General features: G+C 41.2%; 1 protein-coding gene across 2 annotated transcripts; it reads right to left on the bottom strand.

Moving 5' to 3' along the window:
• Nucleotides 1-592: 592 nt before the first annotated feature.
• GOLPH3 (golgi phosphoprotein 3) lies at nt 593-18,200 on the bottom strand. Of its 2 annotated transcripts, XM_075184679.1 has the most exons (4): nt 17,815-18,194; nt 7,557-7,688; nt 2,627-2,741; nt 593-2,248 (listed from the first exon to the last, which is right to left on the bottom strand). In XM_075184679.1, exons 1-4 carry the CDS (start codon nt 18,007-18,009, stop codon nt 1,824-1,826), a joined length of 867 nt encoding a protein of 288 aa, XP_075040780.1. In that variant the 5' UTR covers nt 18,010-18,194; the 3' UTR covers nt 593-1,823. The 2 variants fall into 2 exon arrangements, with proteins under 2 accessions (XP_075040780.1, XP_075040788.1); XM_075184687.1 differs by lacking the exon at nt 7,557-7,688 and having other exon boundaries at nt 17,815-18,200.
• Between the last annotated feature and the right edge of the window lie 5,090 nt (nt 18,201-23,290).

Genomic DNA, 23,290 nt, shown 5'->3' with positions numbered 1-23,290 from the left:
GCTTGGATGGTGCTAAAGGCAGACTGTAGTCTTATTATACTCTTCAGATATAGAGACCTAACTGAATAGATGGAGGATCCCTGGAGAGCACAAGATTCAGTTTCACCTCTGAATCTGGCAAAGGTTTGGGCCTGTGCGCGTGCCATTTCTACAGAGCTAGGTCAAGGTAAGACCATCTCCAGCACCAAAATACTTTATCAAACCATCTGAAGATTTAAGTTTATCCTCCATAGGCGCTGTTCCCTGGGTCTATATTTCTGTGCCCATGACCATGGCATAGATGGATGGTGGATTAGGAGCACACGAGCTATGCAGTCATACAGGAAGCTGTCCAGGCCACATCCTCTTAGCCCTGAAATATGTCTTCATCTGTTACCAAAAAGTGAAAGAAAAGTCAACCTGTGTACAAGAAGTTGATAACTGTGTAACCTACTTATATAAAATCTACATTACGTGTGAAATTATTGGTTCCTAGTGAATTGATAGACTGCATTTTCATGAATACCGGGGCTGCCTCCATAACACATAGGCAACTGGTTCACTTTAAATGGAAACATAGTACATTCATAACATAACAAAAGACACAAAGATCTGTTGTTTCAGGCACTTTAAAGATCATAGTTTATTAACCATATAATAAAAAGCTAGTATACAGAGGAAATCTGATAATTGCAACAATCGTTACCACCTCATTTTTTTTTTTGCTCTCATTTAATGTTTAATCACCAAAAAATCCCCCGTGCCAATCCCTTCTTGCTGTGCTGCCCGCCCCTGTGACTCCTGTACAGGTCCCAATGGCAGCAGGGGGAGGGGATGATTTAACATTAATGTGTATTAGGAACAGAGATAAAACTATGAAGGAAATGTGACAGGCAACACTGAGCTCAAACATTAGTGTACTAAGCTGCAGTTGCGAAGAACGCGCATGCAACAGTTTTTAGGATTAGCGGTTTGATTGTGTTTAAACCTATACAGAGGACAGCTCTAAGAAAAAGTACCCAAAAATGGCAATGGTCACAAAAAAAATAATAAACAAAATGAACAGGACAATGGTGCTACTGTACACGCAAACATTTAATAATGATACATGTAACACAGCAAGTGTAGTTCACAGTTCACTATGTTTTCACTTGTAGCTCTGAAACTCAGAGCCTGAAATGTGCTATAGACTGGGCTTTACATGGGGTGTACGAACAAAATACTTAGAAGGGCTTTTATTTTATTTTTACTATACAACAGCTACTATTTACACTATTTAATGGAATGTTCCCCCATCCCAAAATGGCTTACAAAAAAAACCATGGGACCTCTACACAAATGCTTAAAATTATGATTACACTACATTTACAGAAAAGCAATGACGGTCAGCGAAGCAGCTTAAGAAGAAAAAAAAAAAAAAAAAGCTGTTAAAATGTTTAGTATAAAGTAACATGTGTACAAAGTGAAGAAATGGGACAGAGCTAAATAAACTTTGGTGACTTGAAAGGCCTTTCTGTGACAACTCTGCAACATTGTAAACCACCATGCAGGAACTAGAGGCAAAGTAAATCCAGTCCAGTTTTCTTTCTACAAACTAACTGAAATAAACCTCCTTGAAACCATGTTTCCGAGACGCACAAGTTTAAGGAGTAGTGGAATGCCAATATGGCAATAGGATCACGTCGCTCTCTCAACGGGAACGTGTCTCGTACCAACCTGGTCCCTGCATAGACACAAACCAACGTCTTTCTGAGGCGAGTCAAAATAAGTAAAGGTAAAATTACTGAGAATGTCAAGCAGAAACAACTGGTTTTAGGTAGAATGAACACTCCCGTCCACTGTGTTTACTTTGTAAAGGTGGCCACAACAGCCCATAGAACTTCGTTAGCATTTGCCTTCGTGGCCTCTACTTCCGGGTCTAGGTCAAGAAGCTGTCGAACTCTCTTCATGGCCAAGTCATACTGGTCGTCAAGAAGCGGGGCGAACGCGTTCTCGATGACATCAGAAGAATGGGCTAGATAGATGAGGGCCAACGAACGCTTGTCCATGCGATGAGGATCCTTCACCCATTTGTCAAGAACCGCTTCCTGCACCTTCTTGATGAGACGCTGCTTGATGTTGTTGTTGGTGAGTGGGTGCGTGGTCATGTCAAACAGGAGGAAGTTTTGTTTTTCGGTTGTCAGGACGCCTTTTTCGACAAGATTTTTAGCTAAGCGTTCGCGCACATTTCGTAACTGGAAGTGAAGCTTCAGCGGGTTCCAGGTTTCCCCTGAAATTTGTAATAAATATTTTTAATGCTGTTGTGCAACTCAAATATGTTCATATTTATTGTAAGTAACCAAAACTAACTAAGCCTCACGTCTCAATAATATAACTAGCACCGACTGAATGAACAAGATGAAGCTTGGTTCACCCGGGTATAAGCAATGGATACAGTGCTTCATAGCATAACAGATAGATATATTTATCCAAACAGATCTATACAGTACACAGTATATGCTTTTCTAGATGGAAATAGGAGGTACAGATGCTCTGCCATAAGTCATTGAGCAGCTAAAGTTCTCACTGTTACAGGTAAAGAGGTTATAATGTACCTGTGCCTCCACTATTAAATACGTGTCCAACAGGAAAACAAGTGTTTACGTACCGCTGAGGAGTTCAATCCAGCTTTGCACAGTCTCTGGAGCTGGGGTTTCCTTAATGTGTTTTAAGGCTTCATCGAGCATGACATCGCCTGTTGGAGCATCAGATTTGCAAATAACCTTTATTAAAAAAAGTAAAAAAAAAAGTGAATAAATAAGCAGCCTCTAAATCTAAACAAAAGATCCTGTATAAAAGGGCAACTTAATGTTTGCCAATAAACTTGTAAATGTTCCAATACCATAAAAGTATGCAAGATAGTTGACATTGTATATAATCTTGATATCTATTTGCCATAGCATGCAATTAAAGCTTTTCCAAAACATTCCTTAATAGACATTGTATGTTATGTACCTTTTGTTGCTAGTGACCCATCACTTACACCAGTGATGGGCAACAGGCAGCCCCGTTCCAGCTTTCACCTGCAGCTAATAACACTTTTCTATAATGCCGGCTGACGATATGTTATTATAAATAGGCGTCTATTTGATTTACGGTATTGTCTTAACTCATCACCAAGATTAAGGATAATGTGCTGCCCTTTTGAAGGTTCGAGAGCCGCAATGTACGGCTCCTGAAGGGCATCAGGTTACCCATCACTGACCTACACGCAGCAGAGACTGTCTATATGTGGGCTGAACCAATATTCTTCATTCTTATTCATTTCACTAGGAAACTGGGATAACTGAGTGTTGGCTGCCTCCAATGGGTGAAGATGGCAGAGGGAAATAAAAAAAAAAAAATATGCCACCATCAAAAGTATACATAGCTGTAATTATGCCTAAAGATACCCATAGTAGACCTAGCTGGCTCTTACAGGAAAATGTTGGACCTGTATACATAGTGTTAGCAAATCACTAAAATAAGTAAAAAATTTGATTTTGTAACCCTGATAAAATAACAGGGCCATATATTTTGAATACGTGAATAAAAATTCATGCTAGCTTCCCTTGAAGTTCATTCTGTACAACACACCGTAAACCAAACTTATCTAAGTGATATCATGAAGCAATGTTACTGCTGCACAGGGGACAACTTCCAACATTCATCATTATTATTGTCCACACCTGTCAGGACGGGTCGTCAGTGGTCTCACACACACTGCTGGCTGTAGCGCTTGTTATAATAAGAGAAACAATGGTTTATTCTATTATAATAGAGGAGGGAGTAGATGGAACAAGAAGTATTAAACCCAAAATATATTAAAAAAAAAAAAAAAAAAAAAAAGAATCAGAATAGGAATGTTTAACCTAAATAGTGGAAGAATAAGTACTAACCAAATGAGGATATTCCACAAAGGACTAGCATTCACACCAAGCTTTTTCCCCATCTTTTATACATTCATAAAAACTTGCAAACTCACACTGAAAATATACTATACAAAAGATAGCAGTAAAGAGAAGAACAGAACATAACCACACCAGATAGAAAAGACCAATACACACACATTGAATTGAAAACCAACAATCACAAGGGTAATACCATCAACCTTTTCAAGCAATTGGTTACAAGAGACAGACGATCGAGAGGGGGGGAAAAAACAAACAAAAAAAACAACAAAAAACCACCAAACACCAGCAGAGTAGAAAAGCAGGCACTAAAGCTACAAAAAGATTAAATAGTTATAAAATTGGGAGACAAAGGAGGAGGAATTGTAGTCATGGATAAAACAGCTTAGACAGAATGTATTATAAGTATAGTATCTTCTATTAAACTCAAAAATACACCCCACAGCAAGCTTAAGAAAGTCTATATTCTATTGTGAAGACTCATCATGCTCTACCAAACACAAATCATTGCATAAACCACACAGTATCAGTGATCAACTATATCTCATCATCATTTATATAGCGCCAGCAAATTCTATAGTGCTTTACAGAATATTTTGGAATATGTGGACAAATTTTTCTAACTATGCGTGACAGACTACCTACTATCAGCAAATCAACCCACATCCTTAAGACACAGAAATGGGAGGAAGGATATATCTGGTACACGCTACATAAATAGCATTATGTCTGTAAAGGGACCACATTGAGGGAATAAAGCATACCACAGCCCCGATGATGGAAAGTCCTACAAAACCAATATCATAAAAAGTACAAAAAAACAAGACAAATAAAAGTCAAAACACACAACAGGATAGGAGTAACCCATCATACTTGCAAGACCACCAATGTAGTATACATAATCATATACTATTGTGATCTGAAATACACTGGGAGGACAAAAGGGGCACTCAGAATTTGGATGCTAAAACACATGAACAACACACAAAAGCACAAACTCTCCCAGAATTTGGTTTAGTATGCCAAGAACTACCACTACAGCTAGACAAAAGAATTTTGGTTCATAGGAACAAATATGAAGAGGTAACATACAGAAACGCCAAGACTGGAAACCAAGTGGCTCTATAGGACTGTAAACAGTAGCCCAAATATATTAAACATAGCGATATTTATTTATTTATTTTTATTCGGACACCAGCTCTATCAGAGCAGAAGTCACAGCTACACGACTTCATCCCTAATGTAACGCACACCAAAGACTTAATGCAAACCACTATATTTCCTAAAGTCCCACATAAAGCAGCCCCAGAAGAACAAACGGAAAGCTGTATACTTTCAGAGTTAGGACGTCACGTCATACACAGATCACACAGGAAGCATTCTCAGAAGCATCAGAGACCACCAACAGCCATTACTCGATGTTTATTATTAGACCTCTCCAGCAAACCAGGGAGCAGATTCTATTCTGGCATAGGATGTAAACAAACGTTAAGCCCTGGCACATGGACCCAAACGACCAGGGGGTGCTGAACCCATCTTTACAGCTAGCACCACTATGGGAATACTGTTGCTTTACAGAAATGAAGCTGCATGGATTAACTGAAGCAAACACAAGGTAGAGCCAGCAATATTAAATGACTCTGCAGTCTGAGCACTGTGCTGAAGGAACTTTAGCAGTCTGTAGAAGGGAGGGAATACTTTAAAATTGTAATTTTGGGGTTTAATGGCCCGTTAAGGAAATAAAACATTTTTTTGCACCTTCTTATATTAAAACACAAAGATAAAATATACTGTTAGTCTTTAACAAGTCAACGACAGCTTGGTTTAAGAGTGTAAAATGGAATGTTAAGCTTTCAACGCCCAGACTGAGTCCACATCTTGCAAACCTTAAATACAACAAAAAGCATTCATGCAGCATGGCCAAAACACGTTATTCTTATTCTCACTGGCCATGCTCCTCTGTGCGATGCCACCCAGTAGTCAGTAGAGGAATGGGGCAGCATGCATACTGGACACAATCCATGCATACTGGACACAATCCATGCATACTGGACACAACCCACTAGATATAAACATGTCGGCTATGTAGCATGTTCTACATATTTCATCAACGAAACAATTTACATTTAGCCCCCTCGTTTTTTTTATGAAGAAAATGACTAAAATGAGAAATGGTCATATTACAAGGTGGACAAACTGTAGAATTCAGGAACCAAAAGGATCTTTTAAAAGGAGCCTGGGAAGATGTGCATCCATTGACCTCAGACACCAGCAGTCATTTTTGAACATCATTGGCTACTAGGTTCCTGGGATTTTTACAGCACTTATAACATCATATGCTGATACTAGTAAAGGAAATCTGTTTATGGAAGGAACAGTATCAACAGGAAGCCTCAGTCAGATTCAATATGAAATTTTAGTTACACCAAATATAAGGTCAGTAAATTCATAAACATTGGACAAGAAGGGTCAAAGTGAAAATGCTTTATCAGTTTATCAAATAATTTATTTTCTCAGTTCACCCGATTCACGTAGTATCCATAAGGCTGAAAAATGTAAGAATGTATGTAGTAGGAGTGGATAACAAATAGAAAGGCAATTATGACATTTTAAAAGATCAAAGAAAAGCAGCTATTTTGACTTCAACGGGCAGTGTTTTTTATGCCCGTTCCTTGTCCAACACTTATGTAAATTTTGTAGACCAGTCGGCTGTACAGATATCTCGAATGGACAACATATGCTATATTTACAGTGTGTTACAGCTATACATATTTTTCTAAATTCACCTTTTTACATATCTGAATGAAGTCAGATCTTCGGGGCAGGTATAAATATTCAGGGGTATTAGTGAGTGAATATCCCATGTACTGGCAGGAGCATGCTCAGTGCTTTCTGTGACATCAAACTGTAGGAAGTCAGCCAGCTTCCAATCAGGCTCAAATAATTACATGAGATTAGTGTCGCAGGTGCTTCAGCACCCCTCAGCTTATTTAAAAAAAGATCAACTTGGGGCAAAAGCACTTTACACAGTGCCCTGTACACTATGCACGTGACTGCTGCACCACCCTCCCTAAAAACCAAACCTCAGTTCCCTTGTGCTCTCTTCACCCTAGACAACATAACATGGAAACATACTCTATGCAGATTACCCGACTGCTTGTCAGGCCACAAAATATGTTATGCTCACTTCTGGGCAGCTTCCTTTAAACAGTTCCTCTGATTTGTGAGCACAATTTACTACATAAGTAGGAAGCCATCCAGAGGCGAGTATAATTATAGTATGTATCCCAACCCTGAGGCAGAGTCAGGTTATTAACATAAAATGTGCTTAAAGTCATACAAATCATGTTCTCCACGAGACAAACTGGGATCGGAGATTGCATTTCCCCGGGGCATGCATAGTGCATGGTGTAATAACTACTTCTACACAAAAGGTGTCAGGTTCTCTCTAAATAATTCCAAAAGCATTTTAGCAGAATGGTATGTGTGCCAATAACTGTACAAGCATGTAGGCTTATGCTCATGCTGTATTACATTATTCAGAAATGCACAACAGTTGAACTTTACTTACTTTAGACAAGTTGGTTGTGGTTGATTAATGCATTGCAGCCTCAACATATATTCATATTTCAACTGCAATATTCATACCTTTCTCGCTAAGAGACTTTTACGCCTCATTCCACCAGCTTCCAGGGCAATTCGCCCTCTAAACGCCAGCTCAATTAACATGCACCCACGTAGACCAGCGGAAATACAGTCATTCCAGAAGGATGTGTAGCCCTGGAAGAGAAAACAAATGCTCTGTAAGGGTCAGATCTTCTTGTCATTACAAGGTAGAATACATAGCAATAATTATCATCTATTTATATAGCGCCACTAATTCCGCAGCGCTGTACAGAGAACTCACTCACATCAGTCCCTGCCCCATTGGAGCTTACAATCTAAATCCCCTAACACACTCACACAGACTAGGGTCAATTTGTTAGCAGCCAATTAACCTACCCGTATGTTTTTGGAGTGTGGGAGGAAACCGGAGCACCCGGAGGAAACCCACGCAAACACGGGGAGAACATACAAAATCCACACAGATAAGGCCATGGTCGGGAATTGAACGCATAACCCCAGTGCTGTAAGGCAGAAGTGCTAACCACTAAGCCATCGTACTGCCCACATAATCACTAAAAGCAATGACTCAGTCAAATGCAGCCGCTTTCCTTTGCAGCCCAAGCTCATGGGAAAAAAAATAATTTCACCATAAGGAGCTTGGAAGCAAAGTGTTTATAGATCAGAGCAGGCCTGAGAACTCCCGGGAGCCAATGCAGCTAAAAATAACCCCCACAAACCAAAACACAAAAAACTGTTGTACTGATGTGTGTCTCTTTCACCTGAGGTTAAAGAGACGCACTACTTCCCTGATTTCTTAAAAGATCCTGCTCGCTTCTGGAGCTGACTGCTCCTGAACAATACAGCATTTTATCATGATTTTAAGATATCAAGAGAGGAGGTGGCTATATGTTTTGTGATGTTTACCAATCTACACCATATGGTTAGTACAAACATATGTAAAATGATACACACCTGTTAGATACGTATAAAAATAGTCAGGTTCTGGGCGCTTGTAAAGGAAAGATATATCAATTTAATATGGATAGGTCCACAATACGCTCCGGCCGGAACGAGACAGCTTAGATGTGTTAAACAATTAACATGCATCAATTGACACTGCCGAAAACAATGATAATGGTAAAAAACACTATAAACTCAGTGTGATTGAAAATATGGTTAGAGTGCACTTGCAAGCTACTAAAATATGAAATGACAATTGGTATGAACCGCAAAAAGGGAATGTAAGGAAATATAATGTCCAGAGTTGTAAAATAAAAATGTTGGTGATGATGAAAAATGCAAGCAAAAATGAAATTGGTAGCCGTTACTCACATGAAGCAGGGATGTCTGGCTGTCTATAATGCAGACAGGCACTTAGTAGCGGTCCCAGAGTCTGTGCTGATGAGGTTAGATATAACGTTGATTTCAATGATAAAAAGCACCCAGCAGAATGCCAATTATTCTGGGTGCTTTTTATCATTGAAATCAACGTTATATCTAACCTCATCAGCACAGACTCTGGGACCGCTACTAAGTGCCTGTCTGCATTATAGACAGCCAGACATCCCTGCTTCATGTGAGTAACGGCTACCAATTTCATTTTTGCTTGCATTTTTCATCATCACCAACATTTTTATTTTACAACTCTGGACATTATATTTCCTTACATTCCCTTTTTGCGGTTCATACCAATTGTCATTTCATATTTTAGTAGCTTGCAAGTGCACTCTAACCATATTTTCAATCACACTGAGTTTATAGTGTTTTTTACCATTATCATTGTTTTCGGCAGTGTCAATTGATGCATGTTAATTGTTTAACACATCTAAGCTGTCTCGTTCCGGCCGGAGCGTATTGTGGACCTATCCATATTAAATTGATATATCTTTCCTTTACAAGCGCCCAGAACCTGACTATTTTTATACGTATCTAACATTGTTGGGAGTTTAGGGGTCCCCCACACACTCTCAGGTTCGCATTTGGCTGCTTCATATATTTGGAGGAAGCGCAGCCTATCCCTCTTTTTCAACCATTCTGATACACACCTGTGCATGAAAACCCCAGGTGTAACCAGATAAAATGTAAACAGAGCAAAAGGGAAAGAGGTCATCCAATAGCTAGCATTAGTTACCTGTATCCTGCCTTGTTAAGAAGATAGACAAATTACATGAATAATGCAAGCAGCAAGTTTTAGGAAATCACAGAATTATGTGAATTTTGAAAGTTAAATTGCGTTAACGCCACGTCTAGAGGAATATGACATCCCGATAGCAGACGTTTTGGTGCCTGGTCGGCTGGGCTACCCCTTGACAATGTGTGTCAGAATCTGTATAAAAAGGAGCTATGCTTAACTACATAATGTATCATCTCCATCTGTAACTTCTGGATGATCACCAGTACCTCAAACTGGTGTGGAAAAGTCCTTGTCAGGACTCTTGAGCAATAAACCATCACTGCTTAAAGATTCTGCCTGCTACTATTACCTGTTGTATCCTGGGATCAACAGATAAGAGCTTACACTCTAATCCATTCCCCAGCTGTTCTATATGGTAGCCAGCGTCTGTATCAACGCTCTGCCCGCTACCCAGCAGCCCTGATCAATAGTAAGCTGTCAGGAGGTACCAGCCACCCCACATCAAAGAGGCATTGCAAGAACTATATCAGCTGCCCCAGAAGTAACTTGTTCTGGGTGCCGCTGAATTCTCCGCAGTTGGCAATTGCAGTCGGCAAGTGTCTGGTGGCAAGGTGACACCAGTAGGAGTAGTAGTCAGTAACAGTCAGTTACTGTGAGAAGAAAACCAAGATAAACTGTGCAGGAAGAATTTTCCTGCGTTCCTACTTTACCCCCACAAACAGAGTGCAAAGTAAGCCCTTCCAGTAACCGTTTACCATTGTTTTTATATTTTACTAACCTATACATTTCTGTTCATATAGCTAAAGAAGATTTTGCAAGAGTGCATCAGACATGAAATCAGATTATAGCCCATAGATAGTAAGCTTGCAAGCAGGGTCCTCTTACATCTCTGTATGTATTACACAGTACTGTTTTATTACGGTTTGTTCCAATTGTAAAGCACTACGGAACCTGCTGGCGCTAAATAAATGATGGCAAGATGAAAAAAAAAAAACAGAGATAGAGGAATTACCCCCCCTGCCAGCATGGGAGTGGCTGTTGTGTGTGCAGATTAACATCACCGCGATGCTGCTGTGCTCCGATGAGATGCCTATACTGTAAGCCCACCCGGTCACAGATTAATCGTTAAAAACTAAAAATCTAAGGGCTCAAGATTGGCCACAGAAAAGAAACCCACCAGAGAAATAATCAGATCTCTTTTAAAAATACACATTTTTAAATAAAATTGCATGAGAGAAAAGTGATAAATGCATTAGTGTCCCCACCTTTACCCTCTCACTCAAAGCCTGTGTGGTGCATCCTAAATACAATACAGTAGAGCGCATCAGCAAGGCTACAGAGGGTGACTGAGCCAAACAGGTCATATTGTCAGGAATCCCTGTGTGGAAACAGGTGTGATTATTATTGGTAAAAGGCACTGTCATCTCTGGGCATTAATGCTGACCAGATGAAGGGCTTTTCTTTCCCCCTAGATTTTTTTTTTATTTATAAAGATCTGATCAGCAGATCAGACCACCATTGTACGTACGGTCCGTTCTGGAGATGAACTATAATAGTCCTTACAAAGAGGAAGCACACCTAAACTTAGCTCATCAATTAAATTAAAATGTTCATGGGGCATTGCCTGTAGAGTCCTTACAGTACACTGCAGGTAATAGAGAACTTGTTTCTGTTGCCTCTCATAGCACACACACATTAGACTAGTGTCTAATCCAGTGGTTCTTAACCAGAGATCGATCGAACCCCAGGGGGTTCGGTGAGTTACTCTCACAGGTTCGGCAGAGGTGTGTCCATTCCATTCGCCAGGTGCATTAATATACTTTTGGCATTCACACAATACTTTTACAGCATTTTCAATGTTTCACCATAAGAAACTGAAGGCTATTGATGAATATTTATGGCAAATTCTAAAATTTGTTGTGTAATTTATGGCAAAAAGTGCCATACATGGCACAACCCGATAGCCCTGCCGTTCACCCCACTCGTATGATTCGTGATGTCACGCTCAGCATGGCCATCACCTTGATATCTGTGCTGCAGGGAACTTGGTGCGCTCAGTAGTCGACTTGTGACTGTAGCCTTTGCATAAAAAGCTACCTTTATGGAAACGACAAACAGAGAATGATAACTTCGCAAACTTTCCCCAGCTGGACGACTGTGTAAGTAAAATCGAAGAGGCTTTTGGAATCAGAGACATTTCTGTACCCGTACAAATGAAGTAAGCAATTGCCATGCACTTAGATGAGCTCCGAAAGTCTCTTGACGGATACTTCCCCACCAGAGAGCCATATCCAGCATGGGTCAGACAGCCGTTCACGTTTAGTGTTGCAACAGCAGATGTCAATGATGAGAACCTCGACGAAATCATTGAACTTCAGCAGAGCCAGGTTCAACAGCAACTCTTCAGAACAACAACGCTGTCAATGTTTTGGTGTTACCAAATCGTACCGTACCCTCTTATTGCTAAGAAAGCCCTTGAGATACTCATACTGTTTGTTAGAGCGTAGCTTTGCGAGCAATCCTTTGAGGATGGTAGACATAAAAATGAAAAAAAGGAACAGACTTTGTTGTGAAAATGATATGAGTGGCACTTGTCAAGGTGAAGCCGCGCATTTCTGAACTTGTCTCTAAAAGGCAACAGTAAAAGTCACATTGATTTGCAGTAAATATTTATTGAGTTGTTTTTGTGTGACATTCATGTTTTGTTCTTTGAACAGTGATTTTATGTGCAACTGATGCATGGTCATTTTGTGCACTAATAAAAAAAAAAAATAAAAAAAAATAAATCTATGTTTTGAGTTTGAAAAAAAATATATAAATTTTTTCCAACTATGAAGGGTTCGGTGAATGCACGTATGAAACTTGTGGGGTTCAGTACCTCTAACAAGGTTAAGAACCTCTGGTCTAATCAATTTAATCAGCAGTTATCAAGAGGATGTGAATAAGGAGTTTACACCCTTATACAGTTTACCAAGCCAGGACCGGTGTTTTAGTAATCTGCCACAGGAAACACTAAAATAATAAATTCTAGGAAGTGCAGAGTCTATGACTGCAGCGAATTGTGAACTCCGGCGCTATCATTGAAACACATACAGCAATGGTCACACCGAGACTGATTACCTTTCAGAGGATAACACTGCACATCTATCATTAGAAGATCTTTGTGGCAGTACAATCATTACAGCGGATCAGATCTCTAAGGTGACCAACAGGATCAGCTTTAAATCTGCCCAGAGACCAAATAAGGATTAAATTGTCAGTTAGCAATACCTGAATATGTGATTAATGGCTGGACTGCTCTACCAACCTTATAGTAACCTTGTAACATATGTAGCTACTATTTAAAGGCCAGGAAAGGAGTTAAATCAAGATTCTCTTTGCTGCAGAAACGGAATTAAAAAGTGTAATACCTAAACATCTCTTTTTATAAAGATGATGTAAATGTCATAATTAAGCCGTACATGATTTGTAATGTATCCAACTTATACACAAGATGCCCAGAAAATTGTGTGACAAGACACCAACATTCATAAGATTACACACTGTGGCCACGTTATTAGATACAGCTGCTCTTTAATGGAAATATCTAATCAGCCAATCAAGTGACAGCAGCTCAGTGCATAAAGGCATGCAGACATGGTCAACTGTTGTTCAGACCAAACACCATAATGTAGTAACTGACTGTGGAAGGATTGTTGGTGCCAGAGTGGGTGTGTAGTATATATTTTATACCCACCATGAGATTTCCACACACAACTGTCTCTAGAGTATGGTGTGCAAACAGATAACATCTGGTGAGGAGTGGTAGTTCTGTTGGACTTGTTAATGAGAGAAGTCAGAGAATAGCAAGACTTATTGAAGTTAACAGGAAGGTGCTTTACAGTTGTAAGAGCATGTCTGAACGTACAGCATGTTGAACCTTGAAGTGGATGGGCTACAGCAGCAGACCACACCAGGTTCCACTTTCAGCTAATAACAGGAAACTGAAGCTACAGTGGGTACAAGCTCACCAAAACTGGACAGACGAAGTATGGAAAAATATTACCTTGCATGACGAATCTCAATTTCTGCTGTGACATGCAGATGGTATGGTCACAACCTAGCTTAAACACGAATCCATCCTGCATTGTGTCAACAGTGCAGGCTGAAGGCGGTGTAATTGTGTGGGCAATGTTTTTCATGGCACGTATTAGGTCACTTAATACCAATTGAGCATCATATGAATGCAACAGTCTACATGAGTATTGTTGCTGAAATACTCATGTGAATCGGTTTATGGCCATGCCACAAAACACACGTCATCTCAAGTTGATTCATCACAAAAAATACAAACATCACGATGAGTACAGTGTACTCTAGTGGCTTCCACAGTCACTAGATCTCAATCCAAAGGTGGAATGGTAGATTGGCTGCGTGAAGGTGCAACCAATCAGTCTGCAGCAACTGCGTGAAGCCATTAGGTCAACAAGAATCAGAATCTGTAAGGAGTTTCTTTGATGAATCCATGCTACAAAGAACTCAGGCTGCACCAGGGGGGCAATGGGGGCCCTACCCAGTACTAGAACGGTGTACCTAATAAAGTGGCCACTGAGTATGTGCCAACGGTAGTAGAATTTGCTACCCACTTTTAATATCGTAACCTAAGAAGCTATGGGCGTTAGAAAGTCTTCTGAAAATACCATAAAAATAAGAGGCCAGTCATTTAGGGAGTGACAGGGCTGCCAGGTCTATGGGGTTTCTACAGCCATAAAGTACCCCTAGTAGAACACAAACAGAAAAAAACATACAAACTCCAGAAAACAAACTATGGTAAAGTCCTTTATAAAGACTGTGACTGGATCACTCAAATAGCTTATGTTATCAATATATTTAAGGGAAATTGCGCAGGGCGCTGGTTTATGTAAATTGCCAATGCACTTATTTTTAATATTGTATATATTCTGAGATAGGAAATTGTTATTTCTGAGACCAGGGTAGAAACTAGTTTTTTCCGTTTTCACCTTACTAAAGGATATGCCTTATTTCTGATGCATATATCTGATACAATAGGCCTTTGTGGATGGAGGTCTTGTGTGTATTGAGATGTATTTAGTATGGAAGGGTCATTGTTTAGGATTTGCAAGGTTGCTAGTGGAAACCTCCAATTAGGCATATGTGCAAGGGAGTCTGATAGCAGGAAGTGCTAACAAAGTTTTGTGATGAAGGGTCATAGATAAGTGTAAATTTTGTTAGCCTTGAAGTGCATGTAAATCTATGTTTTGGGAAGCAGGGTACATCCTGATTCTAAAAATAGACTATTTCTGAACTGTATAAAAGATGAGCTGTGTGAGCATGCAATGTGTTCTTCTGATATCAACTGTCCTGATCACTGGGACCTTTAACCAGTGAGAGCAAATAAACATCTTGCTTCAAAGACCTGCTTGGAAACATCTTCAGTATTGCTGTATTCCTGTGATCTACAGATTAGACCCTAAATCCAATCCGTTCTCCGGCTGTCTCTGAGGTTTGGACCCAAGCGTTTCCAGTACCACCGCACTGCCTGCTACCCAGCAGCCCTGGTCAGTGTGATAGGCCTGGGGGGGATCCATTCACAGCAACCCGGATCCATAGTAAGAGGTCCGGAGTTACCAGTCCGGGTACACCAGCAATGAGACACGCTAGTAGCATCAGTTACCCAGAAGGAGCGTGGTTCTAAGTGCCATAGGAGCAGAGCAGTGGCAGCATTGTAAGCCCCTCCTACTGCGGTAAGAGGGCGCATTTGGGATAACGAAAGGGAACGGTGGCAAAGTAAGCCCAGCAACAACAGACAGGGTGACATAGGCGGTCCATCCTGTCACATAGACTAGCTAAAATTCCATTCAAAAATACGTAACTATTTAAGATTTGCACAAGACTTATGCAAATACGTGATACGTTTAGAAACGGTATATAGCAGAAGAGTCATGATTGTGTTGAAAGTTGCTTTATTGTATGTGGAAAATTAAGTGAAGGCATAACTAAAAACACTTTAGAAAAGTTCAAGGAGGGGAAAAAAGTAAATACGTTGTTCCTGTAAATGTATGCATCTGTACACTACATCCTAGCAACGACTCAAAACGGATGTGTATTCTCCCATTTTCTTCAGTGCAAGTCTCTGATCCACTTCTTTTATTAGTGAGTCACAGGCATGGTTGGTGTAAGCTCTTCTAATATTTGTTTAGGCATGAGGAGCTCAATTACATAAAGAAATGAAACATGCATGCAAGAGTCTGGCAGGGCTCAGCTTCAGCTCTTAGTTACCTACAGGCCAGGATACATGGATATCCACATTAATAACAGATGAGGCAGATGATATGCACATACATAGAGAAATGATGTCATGTGGCTAGATACTAACTATTGTGAGATGTGTAGTGTGACAGGCACAGTACTTTGTATAGGTATACCCTCTTTTATACCTCAATGTGAAGTCTGAGACTCTTGCAAAACAATTTCTGGAAATTTTGATCACACCAATTTGTTAATAAAAAGACAATCCATGTCGAACACAACTGATGGCAGAAACAAGGTGAACTACACTTGCATGGTTATAAGAATCTTTGGGAAATAAAACAGGTTTTAATAGTAGACATAATAGATCTTGTTGGATTTGTTAAAATGTAGTATTTTCTATACTTGTTTCCTTTGAACTAATATAAGGAATAGACGATGATATGAAATACAAGAACTAGGGAGATTGGAGAGCATAACATGTAAGGGAGTATTGCAACTAGTTAACAAAATATTTGTGTACAGAGTCTGGTATTGCATTTCAGCATTACAAATATAGATTAGTATTCACAATACAGAGAGGGATGCAGTGGAACTAGACATTAACATTTAATATTGTCCTACAATACAAACGTGCTCCTGAAAAGTAGGATCCACTACGTATCCGAAGGTTGCTAAGCATGCACCCCTTTCATGTTTCAGTCTGTCTCTACAGAGGGTTTATATTCACTAGTCATATTTAAGTGTATATCCGACACTCCAACTGCCTGCGTGTACAATGAAGAGCTTGTTACCACACCACGCTCCATTCATAGGTACCTCATTTTACGTGCCCAGTTGGCAGCAAATCTATATTAGACCTTGCTTTAAAACTTAACCCATGAATGTTGTGTCAAAGATGTAGTTTAACTATTCACATGTTTAGATAAAGTGGCCACCGTGATTTATTAAATTGAGGATGAAAATGACAAACTGGCCTACAACTGAACAAAGATGTGGAAAAATAAAGTACAAAAAGGTATAATACACAAATTAACCAGTTTGGGTTAAAAAAAAAAAATTTACACTGATATGCAACTACCAAAAGGGAGATATTTAATGCTACGAAGCAGTATAAACAGGCAATACACAGTGTGCTCACATTGTGTCACTTACCTCCTTGCTATCTCAGGTCACAACATCAATATTAAGTACTGAGCAGCCAATATGAATGTCCCTAATAATAATGTAAGACTGTTCCTCACCTTCCTGCCCAGGAGATCCAGCAACTAATGCCAATATTATTTCAGCTGAAGTAATTATAAATAATAATATCCAGTCTTACTTACCTCTCTGCTCTGGGCCCCCCATAATTATACCACTATAAACCTTTACCATAACACATTATATCACGCTTACTAATTAACCTGCCACTGAACCCCATAATTAGACCACAAAAAATGTATACCATAATACACTATATTAATATACCTCTTGACACCACTGTCCCAAAGCCCCAGTAATACTACTAACACAACACTACAGTATATAATTTATAAGTGACATACCTGGCCCAGTACCTGTAATAATACCACAACTGCATGTAATAAAACAGTGTAGAACATAATGATATACCTATATGTCTAGTGCCCCCCATCCTGGAACCTCAGTAATAATACAGTGTATAATATATAATGCCCAGTGCTCCCCTCACCTCCCTGTCCTGGAGCCTGAGTCATATCAGTAATACATATAATAATACAGTGTATAATAACAACATATAATGTCCAGTGCTCACCTCCCTGTCCTGGAGCCTCAGTAATACATATAATAATACATATAATGTCCAGTGCTCACCTCCCTGTCCTGGAGCCTCAGTAATACATATAATAATACATATAATAATACAGTGTATAACATATAATGTCCAGTGCTCACCTCCCTGTCCTTGAGGCCCAGCAGCAGCACCTCCTCCATCAGGGTCAGCCTGGCCTCCTTGTCCCCGGCCCGGTCCTCATCCTCCTGCTCCTCCCGGTCCTCCTCCTGGCCCTCGGCCGCCCTCTCCCGTTCGCCGCGGGAGGACTCGGTGCGGCGCTGCACTAGGCCGGAGTTGCGCTGGGTGACGGAGGTCATTCTCTGGGGGTTGGGGGATGACACGCTGGGCGGGCGGGGGAGGGCTATCTGCCGGCCCGGGCTAAGCTCATCAGGCCGCGCTCTCCCCCCGGTGCTGTCTCCGGTGCTGCGCTATGGAGGAGGCTGCTTCTCGCTGCTCGGCCAATATGGCGGCTCCCGCTGACGTCACCGGAGAATGTGGCACGGACACTGGCCGGGGGGCGGGGCCTGGTGCGGAGGTGACGTCACTGCCGGGGAGGGGGGATGTTATATACTATTATATACATATAATATATATACCACTTACAGCGGAGTCAGGTCTGCTGTACTTCAATCCAGCCTGTGGCTCTCCTGCTGTGTTGGGACTACAAGTCCCAGCATTCCCTGCTAGCAGCTTCTCTACCACAGAGTGTATACTGCTGCTTTAACATGAAATAATTTGGAATTTCATGTCTGTTTTCTTCACACTCCTCAGATGAGCTAATGCTGCCTATGGAGATCTTTCCTGTGTGGCAGTTGCAAAACCAATCTTTACATATGAGAATTCACATCATATATGTACAGGTATATAAATCAGTATGCATAAGGCTGTGATGTGCTTTCTATTTTTGTCTAGTGTCTCAGGTAGTCCAAATGCCTGATCAACAGGCCTTTTCTGTACCTGATGCCTGACTCTGACTCAAACAAATGTTACGGAAACCAAACACATAGGATGGATAAAAAATATTCTTATGTTGAGAACTGTGCTTCTTGCTCTCAGTCCCTTCCTCCCCCCTCATCTCTCTTCTAACACTCAGGGCTGCCAAGAGGAATTCAGGACCCCGGTACAACAACTTCATGGGGCCCCACTTACAGCTGCAAAAAAAAAAAAAATTGTGCGGCGGCCCCATAGAGTTTGTATGGGCCCAAAAAATTGGTGCGACCACACCCACCAAAAAATGTGGGTGTGGTCGTACAATTGGGGGCATGGCTGTGAATCACTTGGCATGCCCAGGAAACCATCTTACAGAAAAAAAACTTGCATTGTTGGGTACACCATTGAACAGTAACCAAAAATTGGGATTGTCCCACTAGAATCACAACATTTCACACACTCTCCCGCTCTCTCCTACCTGTTCTTCTCACTTTCACCACCTGCAGGTTTCCTTAGTTGCGGCTTGTTTGGATCCTGGAATGTTGGGGGCCCTATTTGGAAAAAAAAAATGGGTACATTTAGAAAATTACAGCCAGCCCCGGCGTTAAATCAATAGCACCCACGATTAATAATTAGGCCTTCCTCCAACCCTAACATTAAAATAATAGTATTCACTATTAATAAATAAACCTATCTCCCTCCCTACAAACAGCCCCAGCAATAAATTAATAGTATTTACAATTCAGAAATATACCTATTTCCCGCAACCATCACTGACAATAAATAATTCATAGGCATATTTAATAAAGAGACCTCATTCTCCCCCACATTCATTAGCCACCAAACTACCCCATCTTAAATTAATAGTCAACACTATAAAATTGCCCAACCATTACCCCACAAAATTGCACCCATTAATTAGCAACCACCCACCTCACACTACATTGCCACAAGCCCCCTGTGCCATCACACACACATTACTGTTCCCCTTCATCACCATGTTGTGCCCCCTTATGATCACACTGCATGCTGCTTTTCCCCCTTCACCTGGCTCCCCATCATCACACTGTGCCATGCTGCTCCCCCTCTCCTTCATCACTGTGCGATGCTGCCCTCCCTCTCTTTCATCACTGTGCCATCCTGCCCCCCCTCTCTTTCATCACTGTGCCATCCTCCCCCCCTTTTTTTCATACCGTGCCTCTTTTCCACCCCCTTTTTCTTCATACTATGCCTCTCTCTTCCCCTTTTTCTTCATACTGTGCCTCTCTCTTCCCCTTTTTCCTCATACTGTGCCTCTCCCCCCCCCCTTTTTTTTCATACCGTGCCTCTTTCTCCCCCCCTTTTTTCTTCATACTGTGCCTCTCTCTTCCCCTTTTTCTTCATACTGTGCCTCTCTCTTCCCCTTTTTCCTCATACTGTGCCTCTCTCCCCCCCTTTTTCTTCATACTGTGCCTCTTTCTCCCCCCCCTTTTTTCTTCATACTGTGCCTCTCTCTTCTCCTTTTTCTTCATACTGTGCCTCTCTCTTCCCCTTTTTCCTCATACCGTGCCTCTCTCCCCCCCTTTTTCTTCATACCGTGCCTCTTTCTCCCCCCCTTTTTTCTTCATACCGTGTCTCTTTCTCCCCCCCCTTTTTCTTCATACTGTTCCTCTCTCTTCCCCTTTTTCTTCATACTGTGCCTCTCTCTCCCCCCTTTTCCTCATACTGTGCCTCTCTCCCCCTTTTTCTTCATACTGTGCCTCTCTCTTCCCCTTTTTCTTCATACTGTGCCTCTCTCTTCCCCCTTTTCCTCATACTGTGCCTCTCTCTCCACCCTTTTTCCTCATGGTGTGCCTCTCTGTCCCCCCTTTATCCTCATGGTGTGCCTCTCTGTCCCCCCTTTATCCTCACGGTGTGCCTCTCTGTCCCCTCCTCATGGTGTGCCTCTCAGTCCCCCCTTTATCCTCATGGTGTGCCTCTCAGTCCCCCCTTTATCCTCATGGTGTGCCTCTCAGTCCCCCCTTTATCCTCATGGTGTGCCTCTCAGTCCCCCCCTTTATCCTCATGGTGTGCCTCTCTGTCCCCCCTTTATCCTCATGGTGTGCCTCTCTGTCCCCCCTTTATCCTCACGGTGTGCCTCTCAGTCCCCCCTTTATCCTCATGGTGTGCCTCTCTGTCCCCCCTTTATCCTCATGGTGTGCCTCTCAGTCCCCCCTTTATCCTCATGGTGTGCCTCTCTGTCCCCCGTTGTTCCTCTGTGCTTTTCTCCCTTTTTTTTACTTACCTATCTGTTTTCCTCTCTTCTCTTCTCTTTTCTTCTGTCTTCTCTGTTCTTTCTTGGTCCTCTCTGCTCTGTCTCTACACTGACTGCCGGGCGTGACGTCATCAAATCACGCCCGGCAGTCAGTGTAGAGACAGAGCAGAGAGGACCAAGAAAGAACAGAGAAGACAGAAGAAAGAGCAGAGAGGAAGGACGAGGGACTCCGGCGCCGCGATCACGTGAGTATCTCTCTCTTTTTTCTTTTTTTTTTGTTTACAACCCTGCTCCCCCCACCAATGAAGGGGCGGAGCCCCGAACTGCTGCCCCCCCCCCCCCCCCCCTCCGCCGCACGCAAAAAAAAAAAAAGGAAAAGAAAAAAAAACACGTGAACAGTGAGGGCCCGGGCCGGGCCCCCTGGCATGCCCGGGCCCGGGTAATTTTGACCGGCTCCCCCCCATCCTCTCGGCGGCTCAGCTAACACCCCCCCTTCCCTGGTATTCTTTTTGAGTATCTTAATGCAAACATATGTATCTATTCATGCCTATCTAGTCATGTACTTATTGCTCCTTGTCTATTATATGCCGACCTGACTTTGTTTACTTATATAGTAACATAGTTGATGAGGTTGAAAAAAGACACCAGTCCATCACGTTCAACCTATTTTGGATCTCCTGCGATCTCTCTTTTACATTTCAAATTGATCCAGATGAAGCAACCACCAATCTGTTTCAATCAGATAAAATCCCTCCTGACCCAATATTGCAGTCATATTTCTTCCTGGAACCACTGCTATCCTTCATTTTAATTAGCAGTCTTAACCCTGAAATCCTTTAAAAATTTGTCTAACCCTTTCTAAAACATACCAATTGAATCCGCCATCACAAGTTTCCCTGGCAGTGAATTCCATATCTTAACTGCCCTTACTGTAAAGAACCCTTCCTTTGCTGGTTGTGAAACTTCCTCTCCTCTAACCTTAGAGGGTGAACGCATGTCCTGTGTACAGTCCTTGGGGTAAAAAGTTTCCATGAAAGTTCTCTGTATTGACCCTTAGGGGGAAATTCTATTGGCCATGTTACTGTAAAAAGTAACGCGACCTGAGCACTATTACCAACATTACGGTAATAGTGCACGTAACTACCGTAAATACGGTAATCTTTACCGCTGGTCTATTACCGTATTAACGGAGGTAATAGATTTAGCACCGCTTTACTCGTGGCAGAATTGATTTCCCCCTTAATGTATTTGTACATAGTAATCATATACCCTCTTAGACACCTCTTTCCTAAAGTAAACATGCATAAACTGGCTAACCTTTTCTCATAAACTTAATTGCTCCATACCCTTTATCAATTTTGTCACCTTTCTCTGAAACCTTTCTAGTTCCAAAATGTATTTTTTATAGAGTGTTGCCCAGAACTGTACTTCGTATTCAAGATGAGGTCTTACCAACGATTTATATAGTGTCAAAATTACACTGTCTTCCCTTGCATCTATGACCGTTTTTATGCATATCTGATTAGCTTGTTCTTTCTCTTTTTTTTGTCCCCTTTTCACCTGTATTTGTTTGATTCCTACTGATTGTAAAACCTTAGAATAAAAACATATTTAAAAAACTAAATAAAAAAATACACCTAGGAGAAAGTATCTAGGTGTTTACATATGTAATTGTGCGCTCTATTGACTTCCTGATTAATGTTCAATTAAAGTGTTACCTAATATACACCAACAATGCTGACAGCAAACTAAAGCTGGGTACACACTAGAGAAATTTCGACCAACTTTTATGCCAAGCGATTTTACATGCGATCGATGTTCCGATCGCTCGGTCCATTGACTGCATACACACTAGCCTTGTTTAGGACGATAAAGGGAAGAGCGGACGTCTCTTTAGCAACTTTTTACAGCCATGTTGTCGTGAGCAATGATTTTAATTTCGTACTCACTGTTGTGGATCGGTCGGAAGTTTATACACACTACACAGCGGAAACGAGATTGGAATGAAAATATTTAACGGTACGACCAACCAAATGAGGCGACAATCGTCCATTTGGGCAGACTTTCGACCATCATGTCACTGCACACACTGACCCGGCTTTTGAACGAGCGGTCGTATGTCGGCTGTTTGAGCCGATTATTGGACGAAAACAGTGTAGTGTGTACCCAGCTTAATATATCATAATTTGAAACAACATTCCATTCAAAATAAAGGTGACATAAATAAATAATACAATGATATGTTAGTATAATAATGTCAGAGGACTGTTGTGGACCTGATGACATGGTCTAAAAAAAAAAGCTAATGATTGTTCCACAGAGTCACAAGAGATAAATGCAGACTCGTATACATATTATCATCAAACATGATGTCATGATTCATGAAAAAGATGGTAATCATATACGAAAAAGAATGGAATGACAAGTGTCCTAGG

Source organism: Mixophyes fleayi, chromosome 1 (genome assembly GCF_038048845.1).
Source record: "Mixophyes fleayi isolate aMixFle1 chromosome 1, aMixFle1.hap1, whole genome shotgun sequence".
Taxonomy (NCBI): domain Eukaryota; kingdom Metazoa; phylum Chordata; class Amphibia; order Anura; family Limnodynastidae; genus Mixophyes; species Mixophyes fleayi.
This window is presented reverse-complemented; position numbering and strand designations above follow the sequence as displayed.

Bases quoted from the DNA above. Each gene is read 5' to 3' on its own strand.
- GOLPH3 (XM_075184679.1), bottom strand. From the start codon at position 18,009: ATGACCTCCGTCACCCAGCGCAACTCCGGCCTAGTGCAGCGCCGCACC. The intron at 7,689-17,814 runs GTGAGCACTGGA...TTTCTCTTCCAG, and splicing joins TGGGCCTCAAGGACAGGGAG to GGCTACACATCCTTCTGGAA. The intron at 2,249-2,626 runs GTACGTAAACAC...TACAAATTTCAG, and splicing joins CTGGATTGAACTCCTCAGCG to GGGAAACCTGGAACCCGCTG.